Genomic DNA, 22,495 nt, shown 5'->3' with positions numbered 1-22,495 from the left:
TTTTTTTTTTTCTTTTTTTTGTTAAAAAACTAAACATTCCTCTGTCACGTCTGCACAACAAAATCGCCTATTCTTGGAGCTGTGGTTAAACGACTTAGACCCAACTTTCCCCCCCCTCCCCTCCTCCCACACCTTTCCTCTAAATTTCAATAGTTTGAAAGAATTGTCATGGCAATAGAAGCCTGCAGAAATACAACCTTAGAGACTGAAATTTCCAATTTATTCTGCAGTAGATTTGAATGCAGGATTACAAACTTCATCATGATGGTATCTCCCCATGGATCTAATCCTGGTTGACCACAAAAGCAGTCCAGACTCCATTTCCACTTACTTTTGGCCATGCTGATGGGATTCACAAGTTCAGGGCAAAATGCTTACTCTAGCTTTTTTCTCAGTGCTGAATTCCAGTACCTTTTTTTTGGGGTGTGAGCCATGGGAAATATGCAGCTGTAGCAATGTCTTCCCAGAACTCTTGTCTATTTAACTTCAATTGTTTATGTCTAGTTTTGGAAGCTCCTCATTTTCTAAATGTCAGTAAAAAAAGCTGCAATTATTGTCTTTTTTTAGGAAAAATTTAAGGTCTCGGCATATTCATTTATTGTATGCTTATTAGGGTTTCCTCCACTCTTCCAGTGGCCTGAGACAATTAGATGTTATTAATCCTTTTTAAAATCTTCATATACTTTAGGCTGTATTCTGGTGGTTTATGTGTGAATCATATCATAGAATCATAGAGTGGCTTGGGTTAGAAGAGACCACAACGATCTTTCTTATATTGGAGGTCCCAGACCTGGACGCAGCACTGCAGATTGGGCCCTATGAGGGCAGAATAGAGAGGGACAATCCCCTCCCCGTCCCTGCTGGCCACCCCTCTGCTGATGGAGCCCAGGATCCCATTTATGCTTTCTGAGCTGTAAGAGAACACTGCTGGCGCATGGTCAGTTTTTCATCCACCGGTAGCCCCAGGTCCTTCTCTGCAGAGCTACTTTCAAGGCCTGCTCCTCCCAGTCTGTATATGTATCTGGGATTACTCCTACCCAAGTGCAAAACCATGCACTTTAAACCTCTTGCATTCACACAGGCCCACCTTATGAGTTTGTTGAGGTTCCTCTGAGTAATGTTCCTTCATTATAATACGTCAGCTGCACCACTCAGGTTGGTGTCATTGGTAAACCTGCTGAGGGTGCACTCCAGCCCGTCATTGATGTCACTGATGAACATGTTGAAGAGCACAATTCCTATAACAGACCCCTGGGGGACGCCACTCTTCACTGGCCTCCACCTGGACACAATACCATTCAGCACATCCCTCATGCGCCTTAACACATCTTCTAGGGAGATCTGTCCCACAGTCTTCCCAGGCACAGAGGTGAGCCTCACCAGCCTGCAGTTCCCTGGGTCCTCCTTGCCATTTTAGTCATAGACACAATGTTTTTAATAAAACAAGCAGCCAGTTTTTACCTGCTTTGAGCTGATCTCCTGTGAAAGTGAGGTCACTGTAATAGAGATGAGAGAGAGAGAAGAGAGAGAGAAAAAGAAATGGTGGGTAAAATGTTTTTGAATCGTTGGGGGATGCTGCTGTATGTGTAGGGAGAAAAGTGCAGAAACAGGTAGGAGTGTTGGGAGGAGGCTACAAGCTGCTATGAAAGCCGTTGGCAGCTTACAAGCTAAGCAAGCTGGTAGCACAAACTGGCCTAATGCCATTCTGTAAAGAGAATCCTAGGGATAGCTGTGAAAATGTCAGACTTTCACCTTTGAAGATCCCACGGGGAGAAGCGTATTTCATTCACCTCACATTCAGTATCTCCACTGCAGCTCTGCTGTCCCAAAGACAATCTGCCACTGCTCAAAAGAGCTTGGCAGAGAAGCACGGTGTGCCCAGGAATACACTGATAAATAAATACACAGAAAAATAAGTGGGGAGAAAATGGAGTAATTACTGAAGCATCAATCAGTTTTCTCTGCACAGGAGAAGTGTGGGAGTGGGCTTGCAGGGGTGGTGATATTCAAGAGTAAAAAAGCTTGGGCAGAGTAGGCTGGAAGTGATAACTTCTGTCTGTGCCTGTGGTATACCAGTCCTTCAGATGTGCTTTTACAGTAAATGAAGAAACTCAAAGTTCTGTAAGTTACTGAGGAAACTTTGTTGTTTTTTTGTCTTTTTTTTTTCCAATGACAAAAAAGAAGACATGTAAATCCATTTCTTTCAGATGCATCCTTCTCCTTAATCACAAACAGCTGGGAATTTGCACAGAACAGCGACAGTAGGAAGGAACTCATTTTAATGGAATGTCTGTGCTGCAGATTGGCAAAATAATGTTGATAATTCAGAAAAGTCAGGTTTTCAATATGGACTGTGGCCGAGAGTGTTTCAGTGTGGTGGATTTCAGAGCGAGGCCCCACTGTATCCGTGCTCCCTGCCCCTGCAAAATGGACACCGTCACAGATGTTTTCCATTGGGCTCCCTATGTACTTTGGTACTTTGGAAAGTGGTAAGCAATGTCTTCTGTGGGTTATTTTTTTAGGCATGACTTTAACAGCGCTGAATAAACACCACAGATGTTGTGGCCGAAATGGAAATTTCTGATACACCAAAAGTTACTCATAGGCAACCGATTCTTTTCCTAAGACTTGAGCCAAAAAAGTGCATCTCTGTGTAATGTTGAGGCATAACTCACATGAAACAGGACTGCTTATGAGTCTTATTTGAACACTGGTTGAAGTAGCTGTAGGCCACAATACTCCAAGACCATTTGTGACATCACTTGAATGTGAAGATAATTATTCTTAATGGTGTTAGCATGCTACAGAAAGCCTGATGGCTGCTCTGGAATCTCTACAGAGGAAAGATAAGAGGGGATGTGAAGAAGAAAGGAGAGGCCTCTACTGGCATGAGCTGTGATGACAGCAACTGCCATTGGTTTTATAGGATTTTCAAGGAATATAATGACATTAAATTTTAGTAAGGCATTACAGCTCCTTGTTATAGCCTCATTACTGAACAACCAGGCCATGTACCTCTTGCAGCTCCAGCTTACAACCAAACCCTTAAGACTTTTCATCTGCACAGATATTTCCAAGTGTGGTCAAGCCCTGCAGAAATATAACTTTAAAGGTGCTCCTCAGGACTTGTCAATCCCCTGCCCAAGTCATGTAGATAAATAGTAAGATGCCATGTGATATTTAGCGGGAAGATGGAGATAAATCAGTGTTAGAGGGGAAAACAGGGTTATGGGATAGAGAGTTGTGAGAAGATGGAAGCATGGGCTAAGAATGGATATGGAGGAATGGCATTATATAGAGAGACAACAGCAGAGATCAACATTTTAAAGGCATTTCACATCTTGTATCACTGCTTTTGCAATGTTAACATTTGATGAATGCTGATTTTGAATGTGGTGTCCTTCAAGACATTATCTATCGACAGACAAAATTTCATATACACACACAAGAGTGTATATGAAAGCGTGGAGTACAGCTGACCTGATGACACCTAGGTGTTAGATATTTAGCTCTGAGTGAGACCACTTTCGTGTCAGTTAAGCGAAATGGCTATTTCAGGAGTGGGATGGGACCAACCAGTCTGTTCTTTGCTCTTAACCTGTTCTGAGCTCTTTCTCTGTAAGCCATCCTGAAATCTGATGGCAAATAATGAATTAGCACATGAAAATTCACAGAGAGGCACTGGATGCCTCATCCCTGCAGACACTCAAGGTCAGGCCGGATGGAGCTGTGGGTGTCCTTGTTCATTGCAGGGGAGTTGGACTAGATGGCCTTCAAGGGTCCCTTCCAACTCAAATGATTCTATGATTGTTCTACTATGATGTCCTGTCTTGAGACTCCTCTTAGGAGAATGAACAGAGTGTACATGTTTCTGTACTCTGACTACAGAAGATGACTAGTTTCTGTTTAGACACTGAACTCTGAAAAGGGAGAAGAATCACTTGCAAATGTTGCCTTCAGGTCAACCCACAACATGAGCTCCACGGAACCTGGGTTTCACATCAGTGTGAGTAGATTTTGAACTTGTATTTTGAATTGTAGTACCATGGCCATTATTTTCCATATAAACACACCCACACAAGGATTCACTGAAGCTACGGTAAGAAGCACGTTTCATTGGAATAAATTGGTATTAACAAGAGCTGGTAGTAGAGGGTTTGTTTTTTGCAAGCCGTGTTGTTTAAACACAGAATTAGCAACATTTGGAGCTGTTTATCCCTCCTAAAGTTATTTTGTGTTGTGGAGAGATAAAGTGGCATCTCTCCAGGAGGTGCTGATCTTCTGTTAACTTTGGGAACAGTCGCTCAATCCACCCATCCAGTCTTTGAGTATACGGAGAAGTTAAAATGTGGAAAGCAGGTTCAATGCAGCTTTAGGGAGTTGTTAATATTTAATTCCCACTTCTCCGTGCTGCTACGTCACTTCTGTGCCAAGGGATAAATGCTTCAGATCAGCAACTGATGGGAGAAAGGGGAGTCAAAAGGAAGGTGAAAGATGCTAAGGAAGATAAAAGTATTAAAGTGTGACTTTGCTCTGGAACATGAATCCTAGCATGTTATACCACTGTGTCCTGTACCCACTGACTCTTGCGGTGCTTGTGAGTAATTGCATGAAATTAACTTTTCCTTCAGTGTTTTTTAATAATTGTTTGTTTTCTCCTTGGAGCAGATTGGATACAGCTGTACTTCTTTGAATGAGTGTTGTTTGGTTATTTTTGTTCTTTTTATTTGTTTTAAATTGCAGTTAAGCAAGGCAAGAAGCTGTGAGAAGTGTGAACAGCATCAGAAGGGACTCAATTTGTAGAATATATGTATCAGTGTTTTTGCTGCTTATTTACCACTTGTTGAGGAGAAAAATCATTGGCAGAATCCTCTTTTTTGTGTGTAGGCTTTGAAAGATGGTAACAAGAAAATAGGGGACAACTGTCACATCAGCCGAGCCTTGACAGTTTTCTTGATTTTCAGAATATGCAGCTTTATTAGTTCTCGTTTCAGCTGCCTTTATGGTAGTATTAACATTATTTAAAGTGAGCAGCTCAGATACCAAAGGTAACAGATGAGTTGAATCAGCAGAGATACTTATGGTGGAGCTAGAAATATCCAACAACATTGGACAGCTTAGAGGCTTTGCTGATATTCTGCTTCTGGCAGTGGTTAGGAAACCAGCATTCAGCATCACACACACAGCAGAAAAAGTATGAAAATAGTAAGAAAGATAGGAGTGGCACAGCAGTTCTTTTTTCATGTATGGAGAAAAAAAGCACTGCAAAATGACTGCAAATATTTTTATTCATGTGAAGTTACTATTACCTTTGTGTTGCCGACGTGACAGTCTCTGCTTCCCTGTGCTCTGAAGATTGTAATTGCTCCTGTGTGGAATATCAGGATCCAGGTTAATCAATATCAATATTAATAATAATATATTAATATTAATAAATATATATAATAATATCAATAATATCACTGAAGGTCTCTGTAAGAACATTCTCCACTTATACCAGAGAAATACCATTTTCTTCTACATAGTCATGACAGCTGTGATGTTATTGGGATTATGCACTGAATAAAACCCATATGTTTACATGTAAGTGTATAATATAAATCCCATATTCTGTATTTCCATATCTTATTGCAACAGAGGATGTGCAAACAATTGTTATTTTGCCTACAAAATGGTTTTGAAATACAGCCACCTCTTTCCATTGTTTGCACAAACTAATAGCGTGCTTTCCTTGGAAGAAATGAAGTCAACTTTTGGTGGGATTCTGAATGTTTAAGAGGCTGTCTGTCACCTTCTATAAACCAAGGCTTCTTTTGCTGTCATCACTTGTGTGATCTTTACTGTAATGTGAAAAGAATGGAGATATTGAGCCATCCTGATGTGTAAAAATAGAGGAAAAGCAATATTTAAGGGGGCAAACTTTGCATGATGTTATGAAAATGCATAGGATAACTAAAACCAATGTCTTTTTTTGAGAGGTTTTTGTTGATTTGCTGTTGTGTTTGGTTTTTTGTTGTTTGGGTTTTTTTTTGTCACACTAACATAACTTTCAGCCGAGGTCTTCTGGCAACCCAGATTTGCATTTTTCCATGCTTATGTGAAACCACAACTTCCATGCAGAAACTAATGGATGCAGCAGCTGTGAATGTATCTTCTGTTTGGAACACATCAGCATTTATTTGCAGTTTCAGTTTTCCACATCAGCGAAGAGATTTCTGGAGGACAACCTGAAATTTTAGCTATGATCTTCTTAAAAAAAGTTGGACTCCTTTGACATGATTCCTTCAATTTCTGCCCTTCAAAAAGGATTTGGGGGAAATACCCGTATCCATAGTATATGCAAATAAGAACACAAGAAAATCACTTACACTATTTCTATGCTGTATTTACTTTATAAATGATAACCCGGCACACAAGGGTGGGTTTTGCCAGCCAGAACACAACCCACCATTGCCAGCATGGAGGCAGGGGAGACTGGGGGAGACAACCAGTCTGTAGAGGTCAGTATCAAGATGAGTGAGGAAAATCAGGACCAAGCATGGCTAGGACTGATCAGATGGACATGGGGACAAGATTGGGCCAAAGTCAGGCTGAGACATCATTGAATCATTAAGTCCGCAATAGATCTCTAAGAGTATCTAGTTCAGCTGTCAACCTTTATGGTCCATGGCCCAGAGCAGGTTTGCAGTGGAGCTTGTGATCATAGAATCATACACTGGATTGGGTTGGAAGGGACCTCAAGGATCACTAAGTTCCAACTCTTCTGCTGCAGGCAGGGCTGCCAACCACTAGATCAAGTACCAGATTAGATTGTCTAGGGCCCCATCCAGCCTTACTACAAACACCTCCAGGGACAGAGCATCAGCAACCTCGCTGGGCAGCCTCTGCCCGCACCTCACCACTCTCTCAGTAAAGAATTTTCCTCTGATATCTAAGTCTTTTTCCCTTTAGTTTGTAACTATTCCCCCTTGTCCTATCTCTATCTATCCATGTAAAAAGTTGATTTCCCACCTGCTTATAATCTCCCCCTATAATACTGGATGTAATGCTTCAGCCTTTTCCAATCCAGGCTGAACAAGCCCAGCTCCCTCAGCCTGTCTTCATAGGAAAAGTGCTCCAGCTGTCTGATCATATTTGTGGCCTCCTCTGTACCCTCTCCAGAAGCTCCACATCCTTCCTGTATTGGATGACCCAGACCTGGAGGGCCCCTCTGCAGGTGGGGCTTCATGAGGGCAGACTAGAGGGGGACAATCCTTTCCACCCCTGCTGGCCACCCCTCTTCTGATGGAACCAAGGGTACCATTGGCCTTCCAAGCTGCAAGTGCAAACTGTGGGCTCATGGTCAGCTTTTCATCAACCACAACCAATGGCAGAAAATAGAGAACAGATCCCCTACTTTTGTAGCAAAGAGCTCATTCAGAAGACAATTTTATAAAAAAAAAAATAGTATGTAGTTTCAAGATGTTTCTTTGGAGGCTGGGGGGAGGGGGGGGGGGGGGGGCATGTCTCTGTTGAGAAGCAGACAGGTCTTTTATGCCCTTCACTATCAAGAGAGAACATTCTATCTTCCTGGATCCAGGTTTCGTAGGGGCTAAAGTCAGGCAGCAAATGAGTTGTGTCTTGTCAGATCCTTCCCAAAACTTTCTTCCTAATCAGCTGAAACTCCTCTTTCTGTAGGTTGCTGGGAATGTCCATCCAGAATGTGATTTTATAGAAGAGCTGAAGAAAAAGGAAGCTGAATGTCTGGAGAACTCAGAGGAGCATGGGAATGTAACGTCAGGTATCCATTAGAGAGGGATGAATTGAATGACAGAGAATAAACACCCTACCAGAATCAGGACTCAGTCACTGTCAGTGCATGTTTGAGTGTTTTACTCACTGTCCCACATCCCTGGGCACTGCTCAACTTGTCTTTCCTCTGCTTCCATACATTCAATTGTTCTTCATTAATATTTTGTTCACATTCAAACATGGACAATCTAATGGATATTTCTTTGCCCTGCTCCTTCCCCTAGCTGAGTGCTGTCATAGCATCATGCTAGAGATGCTGGTCTTTAACAACAGCACAACCTCTTGACATGAACTGGTCTGTTCTCCAGCAGAACTCACCCTCCCATTTCCTAATTTGCGTTTGTTGCTTCATGGGTCTAATTAAAGCAGAATAGATGTTCATCTTAAGCTGTTTATCTCTCACTATAGAACAAAAACTAAGCTTAAACTATTTTTATAAGAAATGTGAAGGGCATAGGGTCGAAGTTAGAAAAAAATCTTCCATTTTGCTCAGATGTAACCATGCTTAAAAATGTATTTCACTTTCTGTCTGAGGTTGCAAGAAAACCTGGGACAAATTACTGTGCTGGCCAGAGGCAGATGCTGGAGAGACTCTTGCCTTACCTTGCCCAAACCTCCTCTTTCACTTCATGGAAGAGCCAGGTGATATATTGTTTTGTTTGTATAACTATTATTGGGCTGCATGCCTGGGACAAGCATATCTGAAAATGACTGATGAAGACAGAACACTGCAAGTTTCAGCCCTGTACTCAGATCAGAGCATCACTGCAGAAGTTCCAATCAGATTGGAGGTTGCTGAGCAGATATCTCACATCCTATGTGTGATATACAGCTACATGTAATCCCATAGTCTGTGATGAGATCCTGATCCAAAGAACACTAGAGTCAGTCAAATGATTTGCATTGGTTTCCACAGGATTCAAGATGATCTTGCTGAGTAAATTTTGGACAGAGCTAGTAGAGGACTCATCAAGATCAGAACTTAAGCATGAGTCTTTGTGAGATCTATGCTCTGATTAGTTTGGGATGAAATGAAAGCCTGAGGAATGAATTATTTGATTGTTTCTTAAGACCAAGGTTGGCAATACAAAGCAGTATCTTGTCATTAAAATAGCATATGCATTGTGTTGGGTTAAACTCAAGGCCATGCAAGTTAATGCCTTTGTTAATGCTTACTCTCTGGATAAAGCTGGCCAGGAACAACCTGCAATCCCATAAGGAGGAAATGAACTTCCAGGAAATATGTAGATTTGGCAGTTCCACAAGAAAAAAAGTCTTCAAACCCCAACCTAAGCCTCATTCAGCACTTGGTAGCTATGAACGGGGGATAAGGAAAATCCCTTTCATCTGCATACTTTCATTTCCTCTTCTGGGATTCTCTCATTTATCCTTCATCTGACTCAGAAATCTTATAGAAATCTTTTTTATGGAAATGTGCTATACTCACAGAACAAACTGCTTATTCCAGTGCCTGATCTCCAGAGGAAACTAAGCCCCAAGGAAGGTGAGAGCAATGAGGGGTACATTAGAGGGGTGAGAAATGAGTAAGGCAGAAACCTGATGAAGCAGTGCCTCCCAGTCTTCTTCAATGGGCTTTCTTGACCCTCCTATGATTTCTTCCTTACCATTTCACCTCTACTTCCGACTCCCTGATTTGCTCACTTCTTTCTGCTGTTTATCTCCAGAAAAAAAACTTTTGTACCTGACTACCTGGATGTACGGTCCTGTCAGCAATGTGAGATAACAATGGCCGTGGTTCTTTTCTCTTAGTACAACCTTCACACTAGCAAGGCATCTCCTGGCTTTTATTTTCTGTGTTATGTGGCTCTTCACTGGTAAAAATAAGTGATTTTCTTTCAGCTGGGATAGTAAGAAGAAACTGCACAAAGAAAGGCTGGTCAGAGCCATTCCCTTCCTATCATATTGCTTGCCCAGTCGAAGATGGGATTCCACTTGAAGAAGTAAGTTGAATTAAATAAACATATGTGAGTGATGTGGTGACGTTACAGGATTCCTTTCTATTCCTGAAGACCACTGGGGAAGAAAACTCAGCTGAAGCTGAAGTATCTTACCAAGTAAGGAATATCATTCAAATTTTACTCTGGACACTTATTTTGAGGAAATGCACTTTATTTTTCAGCTATAAGAGAGTAATATTAAGAAACCCAGCTGCAAATTCCATGCAATCTCACTGTTCTGTTGAACTTACAGATATAACACTTAAGATTCTCTTCCAAAATATTCATATGATATACATTAGGGCAATTTCAATAAGACCAATCAGCAAGATGGTTTTGTGGTATCACAGCACCAGTACAGCAGGCACACTGCTAGAACACCACTACTCTGAACTCAACAGTGTCTAAGCACGGGATGAGCAAAGGGTTTCTCACCCTGACTAACATAAAATATTTAGATCAATAAGGAAGTAAAAACAAAATATGTGTCAGAGTCTATATCTGTGTATGACACATTGTTTAAGCTGGATTTACACACAGTGATATTTAGAATTTACCTGCAGAGGAAAAATAATACAGTGCCAAATGAAGATTAAAAAATACGGCATACATTTAGTTTATGTTGTCACTGAGATATTTCTCTCATCTTCCCATTACTTTTTGTGCTGATTGCTGTCATGTTGATTAACTCAGACTTCCTTCCCAGCCTCTGAGGCACAGTACCTGCTGCTCTCTATAAAAATCACTTGCACAAAAATCCTATCCTTTTCTTTCTTTTCTTGCTTCCTTGTATTTCTGGTGTAAAATAAACAACCTTAATGAGTCCCCAGATCTACGTAAAGTCCCACTCTGTATGTTTATTTACTTAAGGTTTGGACTGTTACTTGCTGAGTTTCTTGTCCATGGCTGATAAGTGAAAGATGCCAAGTAATGTAGGCCCAGCACAGTTTTCATATACTTCCTGTGGAGCAGTGCCTTCCAGACCACCACACAGTAAAGGCCACTTTGTGCAGTTTCCAGATCATTTAACTTTTCCGATCTAAAAATGAACACACAAAACTATTTTGTGTAAGGCTAAGCTAATGCCTCCATGGTGGATCTACGTCAGCTTTTTGGTCAGGATCAAGTGTAAGCTTTTTAAGGAAACCTCTGATTGCCTCTGTGTTGTCATTGAGGGGTGCTCTCAGAAAGTCTGATCTGCTTCTGTATGGATAATACTAAACTGAAAGACAAAAGCAAGGTGCACCGAGTGTGCTCTGACCAAGAATAGAAGTCCAGCTGACTGGATTCTACCATGGTATCAGCTCACAACATTCACGTTGGGTCTTCCACACCGAAATTTTCACTCTGCTCTACCAGAACTACTGAGTTGTACTGCTTGCTAAGTAGGCAGAATGATATATTCCTTCTCTTGCTGATGGAAAGCCATCAGGTTTCATATTCAGATAAGATGGGTTGCCATCTGGAGGCACTTGTTTTCCCTCACTAACTGAAAAGGAGCCATCCATAAACAGTGCTGTGATAACACTAACCAGCACAGTCCTTGGACCATCCTTTCACACTACCCATTTTACAACAGACTTTTCCTTAGAAAGCTAACTGCTAAATATCCAACATAAATGAAATTAGCCATACCCAGTAGCGTGCTTATAATGCCTTTGGTGAAACTCGGGGCTCAAAACAAATACATGCCATCCCTCACCTTGAACAGTAGGTAGTTCTACTGCACAGCTGCATGGTTGTTAGGATGTAAGAATATTGTATGGGGGCCCAAGAGGCAGAGACAAGAGATAAAAGGGAAAGATTTACAGCTTAAAGCTTCTTCGTTTTGTTTTCTGTTTCTGTGCATGATAGCTGAAGTCAGATAATGCTCACTCAGAGACCATGTCTGATCAGAGTTGCCACTGAGGTTGAAATGGATTTTGATTGACACCCTGAGAAAAAGTTGAACATGGAAGTAAGAAAAAAAAAGAAAACATCCCCAGGAAAAGAAAAAATAATACTTTTTATTTATTTATTTATTTAAATGGAAAAGGGAATAGATGGTAAAATTATAAGTAAGGAGATAGAGCAAAGGAAAGTGGAGAGACCATAAGCAAAAGCTGAAAGCATTCACTTTGTCTTTTCAGGGTTTATGAATGGGTTTGAAACCAACTTAATAAATAGTTCTTTATCAAACTGTGCGATGTTCACATACTCATAGAAAGGGTCTTCATAAAAGAAACAGTAATGATTGATTTCAGTTGAAGTTTCCTGTGGAATTAGGGTAGAAAGGCTGTCAGGGCTCTGAACAGATTGGAAGCACCAAACAAAGCAAAACTGCCAGAATCAGAAAAGCAGCTGTCATCTGTCTGCAATTTATGTGACAAATCATTCTGTTCTCTTACAGCAATCCTACTTTTCTACCATAAAGATCATCTATACCGTAGGATACAGTGTGTCTATTACCTCACTTGTTATTGCTGTGACAGTTCTTATGGCATTCAGGTATGTGAATCTTCTAACTTGATTCAATTAACAGTTCTTTGCGTCTTAGTCTATATACAACATGATTAGACATAGGGAAGTAATAGAAACAGAAACTCAGAAAAATTAAATTTAAGACTTTCAGACAAAACTGGTTTAGTAATATTAAATTCAGATTAGAAAATAAAGATTATCGGGGAAACAAAGAAATGAGAAGAATTTGAACTGGGAAATAATCACTGACTGTCTGCTAGCAATAGTCAGTAATTCAGATAATAATAACCAAAAGATAAGTTTGCTTACTTTAGCTGCAATGAAGATAGACTTTGGTAAGCTACGTATGCTTACATGTATGAGCCCAGTGGAATTTATATCAAGGAAAATAAAGAACTCAATTCTGAGCCAGTGTTCCTGTGGCACTTCATAGATCACAACTGAAACATTTAGAACAAACAACATTCCTATGAAGTTCAGACTGAATTTAACACATTTGGTAACATTTCTTCCCATTGAACTGCCCATCCATTAGATATTTTCACATGCAAATTTTAGAGTATTTGGAGTAAAAATGATTGCTTGTATTCTCATTCAGTGTAGATTTGACGCTTGCTACCAAATAGGATTTATTTTACAAATAATTGCTTACTTCTCGTATTTGGGCAGAGTGAAAAATAAAATGTCAAAATAAAACAATAAAACAGAGATTTATTACCTTTTCTTACTATTCCCTGAGAATCAGCTTTCTCTGGGAAAAGTTTCTTGACCTCTTCTGCTTCCTAGTCTATGTCTGAACGTCAACAATTACGTGTATTGACATCCATTCTGACCCTGAGAAAACAAACCAAGTCAAATAATGGGAAAGAAAGAAACAATTGACAGAAAGAGACTTAGAAATAGGGAGGAAAGACTTATAGTGAAGTGCCAACAATGGGGTTGGCATTTCTGTTTGGTAGTAAAATTCTGCACACGCTATCTGATCTTTAAGAGTAGGTGATACTGAGATTAATGGATCTGAAAGGAATTCAGCTTTTAAAGTCTGTATTTAGTAACAACAAGAAAAATTAACCTCTGTTGACACACTGTGAGAATTTAAAATAGGTGTGCCAAATTGTTTTAGAAGCAATTGTCTGCATTAATTTCATTCATATGGTTAATTTTTGGTGAGCTAAGGAAGTATTCTTTAATTCTTGGTAAGGCAATCCACACAGAGATTTAATGCAATTTAACTCAACCACAGTATTTTGCTATGCAGGAAACTTTGCTAGATAATCATTACCCTCTTCCCTGAGGTTCAACTGTCTAATTAGTCAAGAGTATCTCTGCATGCCTGTTCTTGGGAATGGTAGGGCTGTTATCAAAGTGATGCCAGTGAAGACCCTTCTCCAAGTGCAGGTTTCTCATTGTCCCCAAACAATGCCAACCAAGGAATATCTTAGTTCAGGCACAATGAACATCATATAACAAAAAAGAGGCCATGATCTAACTAGAAAAAAGATGAAGATGTAGACTGTGGGTGAATTGCTTCACATGAGGAAGGTTTTTGTCTCTGCCTGTTTACCCGCTCAGTGGATTGAAGAGTTCTTTCTATACATGCCTAGAAATACCTGAGGTGAAACAAGGCTTTATCACATATCTGAATTACTGACAGCACAGTTCAGTGAGCTACTTCAGTAGGACTTTTCTTCTTTTCTTCCAGGAGGCTACGCTGCCCCAGAAATTACATCCACATACAGCTCTTTTTTACTTTCATCTTAAAGGCTATTGCCATTTTCATTAAGGATTCTGTCCTTTTCCAAGAGGAAGACATTGACCATTGCAGCTTCTCTACAGTAAGCACTTGGAAAGCAAGATATTGTGGTGCTTGATAATTTTTGCATGCCATCTATGTATGGAATTACTATTCATTTTTCCTTTTGCCTTTTATTTGTTTATTAATATTTATGGAGGTAAACACTAATTAGTGCTCTCAGGCACCATGTTCTAATGTTCTATTTCCATAAGAGTGGATACTCTGTTCTTGTCTTGAATACGTCAATCTGTGATTCTACTGTATTCTGAATCAGGTCTAGGGTGTGCTGTAGAAAAGAGTAGTGTCATTATTCTGTTACTCTTCTACGACCTACAGCCTAAAATTGAAGATCTCTTGAGTATCTCATAACATCTTTTTCTGGAAAAGTTGGATTTTGTGTTCTGACTGAAGCTTCGAACTGTAGACCACAGAATATGCAAGATACTGGACAACCAATCTAGCTTTGAACCAGTGGCAAACACTGGCAATAAGGTTGTTTTCAAACAGAGCTTAATTAGCTGATTCTTTTTTATTGCTCATGGCCACGCAAAATTTATAACTTGGATAACAGTGAAAGTGAAAGGTCTTTGAACATGCTTATTTCCAAGGGCTAGTGAGCATTTCAGTCTACTTGTATAAGCTACAGGAGTCCATGTGCTTGGACACATCTTGTGCTTGGGAGACCCAACTATACTTATAGCACAGTGACAGAAAGTAAAATGCAGTACAGACTCCAAGCTGTTAAGCCCTGCCATATTACATTTGACATTTTTAGGTCTTTAGACCTTTAGGCTCTTTAGAGCTTACACTTCTGCAAATATAATTTACATATCCACATGTCACATCATAATTATGACTTTCTTTACCTGTAGACTGAATGCAAGATCTCAGTTGTTTTCTGTCACTACTTCATGATGACCAATTTCATATGGCTGCTGGTGGAGGCTCTTTACCTTAACTGTCTACTACTCTCATCCCTTTCTCATGGAAGGAGATATTTCTGGTGGCTGGTTCTCTTTGGTTGGGGTAAGTAAGGATTTTTCATAAGATTAATGAACGGCAAGATGTTACAAAAAGCTTTATTCATCTGATAAAAAAAACAACCAAACAAAATATAATTGAGCCTACCTAACTGAAGTCAATAATGAAAAACAAACCAAACTGTTGAGTTTGCTTTTATTTTTACACACACATAAATGAAGAGCAGTCGAGCTTTTTAGAAGTATAGCATTGAAGTCCCTATGAAAAAAATACATTTAAATCAAGGTTTTGATGTGCTATCTGCATGCAAGGTAAGATTACATGTGAAATGTGTTCATGTAGGTAAGAAGTTGCAAGCTCAGACCTCTCTGGCATTACTATGCTACGTGCAAGTAGCAACTGTATTCCTCTACATCTTCACACTGATGCATGATCACCAAATAGTCAACGCTATATCTTGTTTCATTCCATGAGATTTAGGGAACCACAAAGAATAATTCCAGTTCCAGAAATGGCTGAGAAGCAGCATCTCAGCAGGGTTCCAATGGACATGATTTTGATTAACTGATGAAACCAGTAAACAAAGTTTTCTGTTTAATTGTCTGACAGGTTTTCCAACACTTTTCACCTTTATTTGGATTTTAGCGAAGTTCTACTTTGAAGACACAGCGTAAGTCACTGCTTCCTACATTATCACATGAGTTATATTATAAAATCAATGGTAGATATGAAGGCTTGAGTCGTGGAAATGGGAAAATAATATCAGTATATTACTGGCCTTCCTTTATCTACATCACAATGTAGATTAGTGCCTGTGGTGGAGTTCTGAGTTTCCATTCCCCCATAGACATGGTGAATGGGGATTACACCATCTACAGCGGTAGAATTCCCGTTTGCAACACCAGGGGGCCCGGGTTCGAATCCCCCCTGTGGAGCGGGGGGTAGAAGTGCCGCTCTGCTACACAGAGGGCTCGAATCCCGGGAGTTGGACTCGATGATCTCTAAGGTCCCTTCCAACTCGCACAATACTATGATACTATGATGATAATCTGGCAGCAGCGTTGTAATTGTGTAGGGCATCCTTCCCAGGAAGTTGATATATTTAATTTGGCTGCAAGGGAAAAAGAGATTCCAATCAGATAAGTAGGATGATAAAGCAGTTTTTTTGGAGCTTCTATACAAAATACATTTGGAATTCCTGAACCTTGGAGTTCAGACAAAATATTTCACATTTTAAATATGTGCCTTTGAAGAACAAATCTGTATATTTATATCTGTCATCTGTTCAAGTGTTTTGTAGGAACTATCACAAACTTGGCTATCTTTTAATGCTTTATGATAGCTCTGTATCTTTTTGAAGAGAGCAAGATAATCTATAAGAAACCATGTCTTGTACGAAGCACATACATATCTGAGTACTTGCAGTATACCTACACCTCCACAAAAAGTACATCTATTGAGAATTTCACTGGCACTGTTATGTGGGGTCTTGAGTGCAGTGATAATGTACATGTCTTTTCTAAACTTATTAGTATTTTCCCAGATGCTGGGATATTAATCAAGACTCTCCTTATTGGTGGCTAATCAAAGGACCTATTATAATTTCTGTTGGGGTAAGTATTTCTAACTTTGTGAACACTACTGAGAAGAAAGAACAGTCTTCTAACTGCAATGTTCAAAGAGCTGTTCTAGTTTTGAAATAAGGAAGAGAAATGGTAGAATTTGTACTGTAAAAATCCAGAATTGACCATAAATTTCAATATAATTTTTCAATAGTGACAGATTTCTTTCACAAATGATAATGATAATAGTAGCTCTTGATTTTTGTGTTTATTGAGTAAACTGATGGGCCTACAGTGATTATGGCATATGATTTACTCCTAATTGTCATTAAATTTGAGGAATCAGAGATTTCAGCTGGACTAAGAGGGGATGACCTTAAAACCATCTATCTAAAGCATAATTTAATTGGATGACAGATGGATACAAACAAGGCATATATAACAACACAAATGAATAATCTCAATTTGAACACTAGTCATAGTTGCATGTTCCAATAAAATGTGATATTTCTTTCTACCACAATTAGTTTTATGCTTACTATTTTCTGTCTCACATCCACATTTTTTTTCAGGGGATTACAGTAATTAATTCTCTGCTGGACTGTACTTATGTTTCACTGATGGATTTTAGAGCGCTAAACTGACCCATAGACTTTAGCAGGGCTATGCCAAATAGCAACTGGATATAATTTACTTTGCAAATTAGGGTTGACCATAGCCAGCTCTGGAGCTGAGATTCCTCAACATTCCTCAGAGTCAACAGTGAGAAACAGGCACTGTTGATGTGCAATTCATTTGATATCTGAGGTTGGACGTGATGGTCCCCAACTCCATCTGAGACGCTGTGGGTTATCTCACTCTCCATGACTGCAAAGAATGAACAGGATGATCAGCTCAGATGCAACCTTTGTAGATATATAGTAAACAGGATGAATGCTGCTGTCTAAAGAAATGCAACACCCAGCTCAAACAAGAATAAAAATATGAGCTACAAAGAATATGAATCAAATGAGATACTGACAAAAGTAGCTTGCTTAACAGAGGTAAATTCTCAAGTTCTCATCTTGATCTCCTCTTCTGACAATGCAACCTACTGAGAGGGTTGAATGCTGCCAACAGGGATTATTATAATGATAGTCTTCCACAGGTTTCATTGAAGCTATACAAATGACTGTGTAACTGAAGGCAAATAATTACGTTTATTGAAAAGTTTAATATAAGAAAGTAACCTTTTATTATTTTTTTTTTCCAATTATATTTTTAAACAGGTCAATTTTGTCCTATTTATCAACATCATCAGAATTTTGCTGAAAAAACTAGACCCTAGACAAATCAACTTCAATAACTCATCTCAGTACAGGTAGTGTATGGAACAAAAAAAAACCCACTGCCAATTAATTTAATCACAAAAGTTTACGTAATTTTTCTAAACAGAAGTACATGCCCAGTGACAAAACCAGCCTCAGTTTTGCTGGCATTTAATATTAGAAATTCACAATACTATCTTATTTCCTTTGAAACTTATCAAAGGAGTAAACTGTAGTCCGGAGTTGTCTTTCTATGGACATGAACTACACAAGGAGACTGTGTATTATTTAATCTTTGTGTATTTACAAGTAAATATCAAAAATTCAATGGCTCAAGTATAGCAAAATATATTCTACTGCTTGTTTTGTTTTGTTTTTTTCCAGAATTACAATTTCATTTGGAAAAGTGAATGCCAAAATATGTAGTATATATAGTCTTGCTAATAAGGCAATAAGCACAAGAAATGTCTTTCCAGCTATTTTCTGATTATACTTTCTGACTAGCATTATAGTCCAAGGAGATAAGAACTTAATACCTAAATACTTAGATCTCCTCACTAACTTTTGTTCATCATTATTGCATATTGCATGCGTTGGTCTTTACTCTGCAAAAAATAATATTCCCTTACTTCTTCTCATGACTCGTGTTAGACGCCTCTCAAGGTCAACTCTGCTTCTAATTCCATTATTTGGGACCCATTATATTGTCTTCAACTTTCTTCCGGAATATACCAGTCTTGCAATTCGGCTTTATTTAGAGCTTTGCATTGGATCTTTTCAGGTAAAGTCACTTCTGAAACTTCAGTTCCTTCTTTGTAGATTTTCTAATTTAATCCTGTTGTTACATGACACATAGGAGCAAACAAAAGATAACTGTATCTTTAAGATAGTATATCTTTGCTGGGATACAGATCTGACGATGCAATACACATCCTGCCTGGCTGTATGTTAGATTGTATATTTGCAGGTCATCAGTACAAGACCAAGCTTTTAATATATGATATGTGTTGGCTCAACATTGGGTCAAAGTCAGACAGGACAAAGCCATCTTTGCTAACTGCCCACAGGCCTTCCCTTACTTCACTGACAAGATCAATCCATTTGGGGCTGACAATTGAATAACCAGAGGCAATCAAAGCTGTAGGTTCTGCCCCCTTTCCAATCCTTTGGCCAAGAATAGATTTATAGCTTAAATATATTAAGAAATAGCTGTGTTGGGTGTAGATATCTCAGACAGACTGCTGCTCTGGGAAACTGAACATGCTTTTCCTCTTGTGGTAAGAAAAATGTGTTCCATGTACCTGGGGTGTCCCAAGTACTTTGAATTGACATACAAGGTATGAACAGCTTGATGAACTTGCTGCCAACTGGAACAGCAACTGGGGCTGTCCTGACATATCCCTCCAGGTAGATTTATTGCCTGAGTTAAAAGCAAGACAGCACTCTGCTTCTCTTTGCTTTCCTCTCTGTCTCTGTGCTGCATCTCAGAGTCTAAAAGAAACAGATGTGTGCAATCCTACTCAAACTTCAAAAGGGAGCACATCTCTCTCCAAGTGGATGCGTGGCATCAGTTGTCAGTGAGCATTACTGGAAATCCAAGAGCTGTGTTGGTTCAGTCCTTGTGCAAATTTAACTCATTGTGCCAACCCTGTACAATCACCCCTGCACAACCGAATCCTGAGCCTCCATAGCTGGATCTGCCCTTCACTATTAACTAACAAAATAAGAAAAAATAAGCTGAACAAAAAGGCAATGTGTTCAGTGAGTACCTGACCGCATAGATGCACTGACCCCTCGGATTTTCCTTTATTTATCTTGGTTCAGAATCTTTACCAATGTATTCAGTTGGCAAAAATGTTATCTCACCTGATCCATTGCTAGGACAGAAGTTGACAGAAAAGCTGTACGAGCTCCTTGGCTGTAGAAGGGGCATACTTTTGTAAGCATAATTTGGGAGTTAATTTGCTGTATTGTGTATTATGAATTTCTATGACCTTACTGACTTTGATGACAGGCAATTAACCAGTTGATTACCTGACGGACCAGCTTTGCTGGAGGCACATGATTTGTAAAAATACTGTAATTTAATTGACTCACATGCACAGCACTTCCGTGCAGTCTGTGACAGTGGGTTTTTCAAACAGTGATAAAACTCAACTGCTGTTTTGTCTCTGTTTTGTCCTCAGGGGTTTATTGTAGCACTCCTCTACTGTTTCCTGAACCAAGAGGTAAGGGAAATACACCCTTTAAAATACTGATTTGACATGCAGATTTACGGAGTTAATGATTAGTTAATAATCATGCAAGCAGTTAATCTAATTCTTTTGGTTTTACGGGACAGTCTGTTAACACAGGAATCGGTGGATTTTCATTTCAATTTTCTTCATGAGAATGAAGCCATCTAGTGGAGAAACGAGCTACTCCATCCTTTACCCTTTCTACCTGTTGCTCCAATGAAAGGAGAGTCTTAAGCCTCATGCATGCCACCACACAGAACACCAGCCCTGAGGGTGTCAGAGCTGTGCTTAGGAGTTGAACCCTGTTCCTAGTCATAACAGTGAAATGCAGAGGAAGATTCAAGTGCAAAGTGCAATTGTCTGTGATAGAGGCAGCTGATTCCTGGGTTGTATAGACTAGGTCTCCATTCTCCAAGCTTAAAGTTTTGGGCTGATTAAGCTGGAAAACATTATTTAATTGACTTATCTACCATGGTCAATATTTATATGATTATTTAGTAAGTATTTTATCAAATATGAAACAGAGTGACTTCCAATATTTTAGCACTACTTAGCATTTTGGTTGAGTTTATGACTGCACATATTTGAATCGTGCTCAGCTAATATTCCTGTTCACCAGAGAATATTAATTGACTCTAATAGCTTCTGATGATAGACTCATTAGCTTTACATCCAGATTGACACTGCAGACATCCAGCACTTCAGTTTAGATATTTCTTTCCTATTAAGAATCTGGGGAGATGCATTTTTAAAGAGATTCAGATGCTAAAACAGGATTTGGTGTCTGGTCTGGACACAGCCTGTGTTTCTGTGAACATGCCAAGGCATGGCACACATGCTTGTCAACAGCAGAAAGCAAACGATTGCTTGTGGCTTTTCCCCCTTCCTATTTTAAATAGCAAAGTAGTAGTTAGCCACAAATCCAGGAATGCAGACTAAGGAACTCGATGCAAATTATACTGTTCTAGAAACAGATGGGTACAAGAAGACATCTCTTAGTAATTGGGGAAAGCAAACAGCGTGGAGACAATGTGTTTCATTGCACAGATGGTAATAGTGTAGCATCACTTCTGGAATAAATTTCCAAATGGTTTAGAAATTTAAAAATAAAAAAAAAAATTAAAAAAATTTAAAAAAAAGGAGGGAGAGAAAGGAGGAGACAGAATATACTGAAAAAAAGCTAAGAAAACATTCTGGTGGAGGAGAAAATCTTTCTCAGGGCTAGAGTTAGAAACCTCAAGTTATTTCGTTTTTCCTTCTTCCCTTCCCTTCCCTTCCCTTCCCTTCCCTTCCCTTCCCTTCCCTTCCCTTCCCTTCCCTTCCCTTCCCTTCCCTTCCCTTCCCTTCCCTTCCCTTCCCTTCCCTTCCCTTCCCTTCCCTTCTCTCTCCTCTCCTCTCCTCTCCTCTCCTCTCCTCTCCTCTCCTCTCCTCTCCTCTCCTCTCCTCTCCTCTCCTCTCCTCTCCTCTCCTCTCCTCTCCTCTCCTCTCCTCTCCTCTCCTCTCCTCTCCTCTCCTCTCCTCTCCTCTCCTCTCCTCTCCTCTCCTCTCCTCTCCTCTCCTCTCCTCTCCTCTCCTCTCCTCTCCTCTCCTCTCCTCTCCTCTCCTCTCCTCTCCTCTCCTCTCCTCTCCTCTCCTCTCCTCAAACTTTGATTATTGGGTCTATAACCATTAAGGAGAAGCACAGGACAGAGCAAATCAACATAAAGTATGTCCTTAATCCTTTACATTACAAATGAGTGTTATTTACTATCTTGTACCTTAGTGGCCAGACCTGAGCTAGCCATATAAATCTTTTTCATCAGCATAGAGGAATGAACAGACTAGGATAGGCCATCTGGACCACTCTCTGGAGGATCCTAATTTTTTATGTCTGCGAGAAGGAAAGATCTTGCTCATAAATGTCTGAATTTTACTCCACTATAGTCAACCGCTAAGTTATTCTTCTTTCCCAACAGTCTCCTGCTCAACAGTGTTTGACTGCATAATAACATTCTCCTTTCCTTTTGAGGTGCAAACGGAAATAGGTCGGAGATGGCATGGTAACAGATATGGACTTATGCCAGTTTGGAGAAGGACAAGATGGACAGTGCCAACCAGTTCTGGAGTAAAAATGAATACGTCTGTGTGCTGAAGACAGCCTCTGAATCTGGAGTAATCACAATAATAAGCCCGATTAGGGAAAACAAACAACAACAAAAAATCCTTAACAATGACAGTTTATTGAGAGCAAACTGGAGCAAGATCCACTTCTGCAGAAATTCTGCCTGCCAGATATCTCTTGCATTACAAGGGCTGAAGTGATGGATTGACCGACTTTCCAGTTGAAATCGCCCTCTCATGGATAAAATGTTACAACACAGCAAATCCAAATATTGCTTTGTTTTCATTCCCTGTCCATATTCTT

The 22,495-nt window shown here is 39.7% G+C and overlaps 1 protein-coding gene across 1 annotated transcript; it reads left to right on the top strand.

The window, feature by feature from the left end:
- The first annotated feature begins 4,540 nt into the window (after window positions 1-4,540).
- GHRHR (growth hormone releasing hormone receptor) lies at window positions 4,541-22,222 on the top strand. The gene is made up of 13 exons (XM_072330020.1): window positions 4,541-4,597; window positions 7,678-7,780; window positions 8,326-8,433; window positions 9,652-9,752; window positions 12,139-12,236; window positions 13,912-14,044; window positions 14,877-15,030; window positions 15,595-15,655; window positions 16,529-16,598; window positions 17,816-17,907; window positions 18,506-18,635; window positions 20,041-20,082; window positions 22,100-22,222. The coding sequence occupies exons 1-13, from the start codon at window positions 4,541-4,543 to the stop codon at window positions 22,220-22,222; spliced, it is 1,272 nt and encodes a 423-aa protein (XP_072186121.1).
- Window positions 22,223-22,495: the final 273 nt, after the last annotated feature.

This window comes from Excalfactoria chinensis, chromosome 2 (genome assembly GCF_039878825.1).
Source record: "Excalfactoria chinensis isolate bCotChi1 chromosome 2, bCotChi1.hap2, whole genome shotgun sequence".
NCBI lineage: Eukaryota > Metazoa > Chordata > Aves > Galliformes > Phasianidae > Excalfactoria > Excalfactoria chinensis.
Note: the sequence above shows the minus strand (reverse complement) of the source record. Positions and strands in the feature narration are given on the sequence as shown.

What these genes read in the sequence shown, in the direction of transcription:
- GHRHR (XM_072330020.1), top strand. Translation starts at nt 4,541, where the DNA reads ATGAATCCTAGCATGTTATACCACTGTGTCCTGTACCCACTGACTCTT. An exon ending in ACCATTGCAGCTTCTCTACA is followed by an intron (nt 14,045 to 14,876) that starts GTAAGCACTTGG and finishes CTTTACCTGTAG; the next exon opens with ACTGAATGCAAGATCTCAGT. An exon ending in CTATTATAATTTCTGTTGGG is followed by an intron (nt 16,599 to 17,815) that starts GTAAGTATTTCT and finishes ATTTTTAAACAG; the next exon opens with GTCAATTTTGTCCTATTTAT.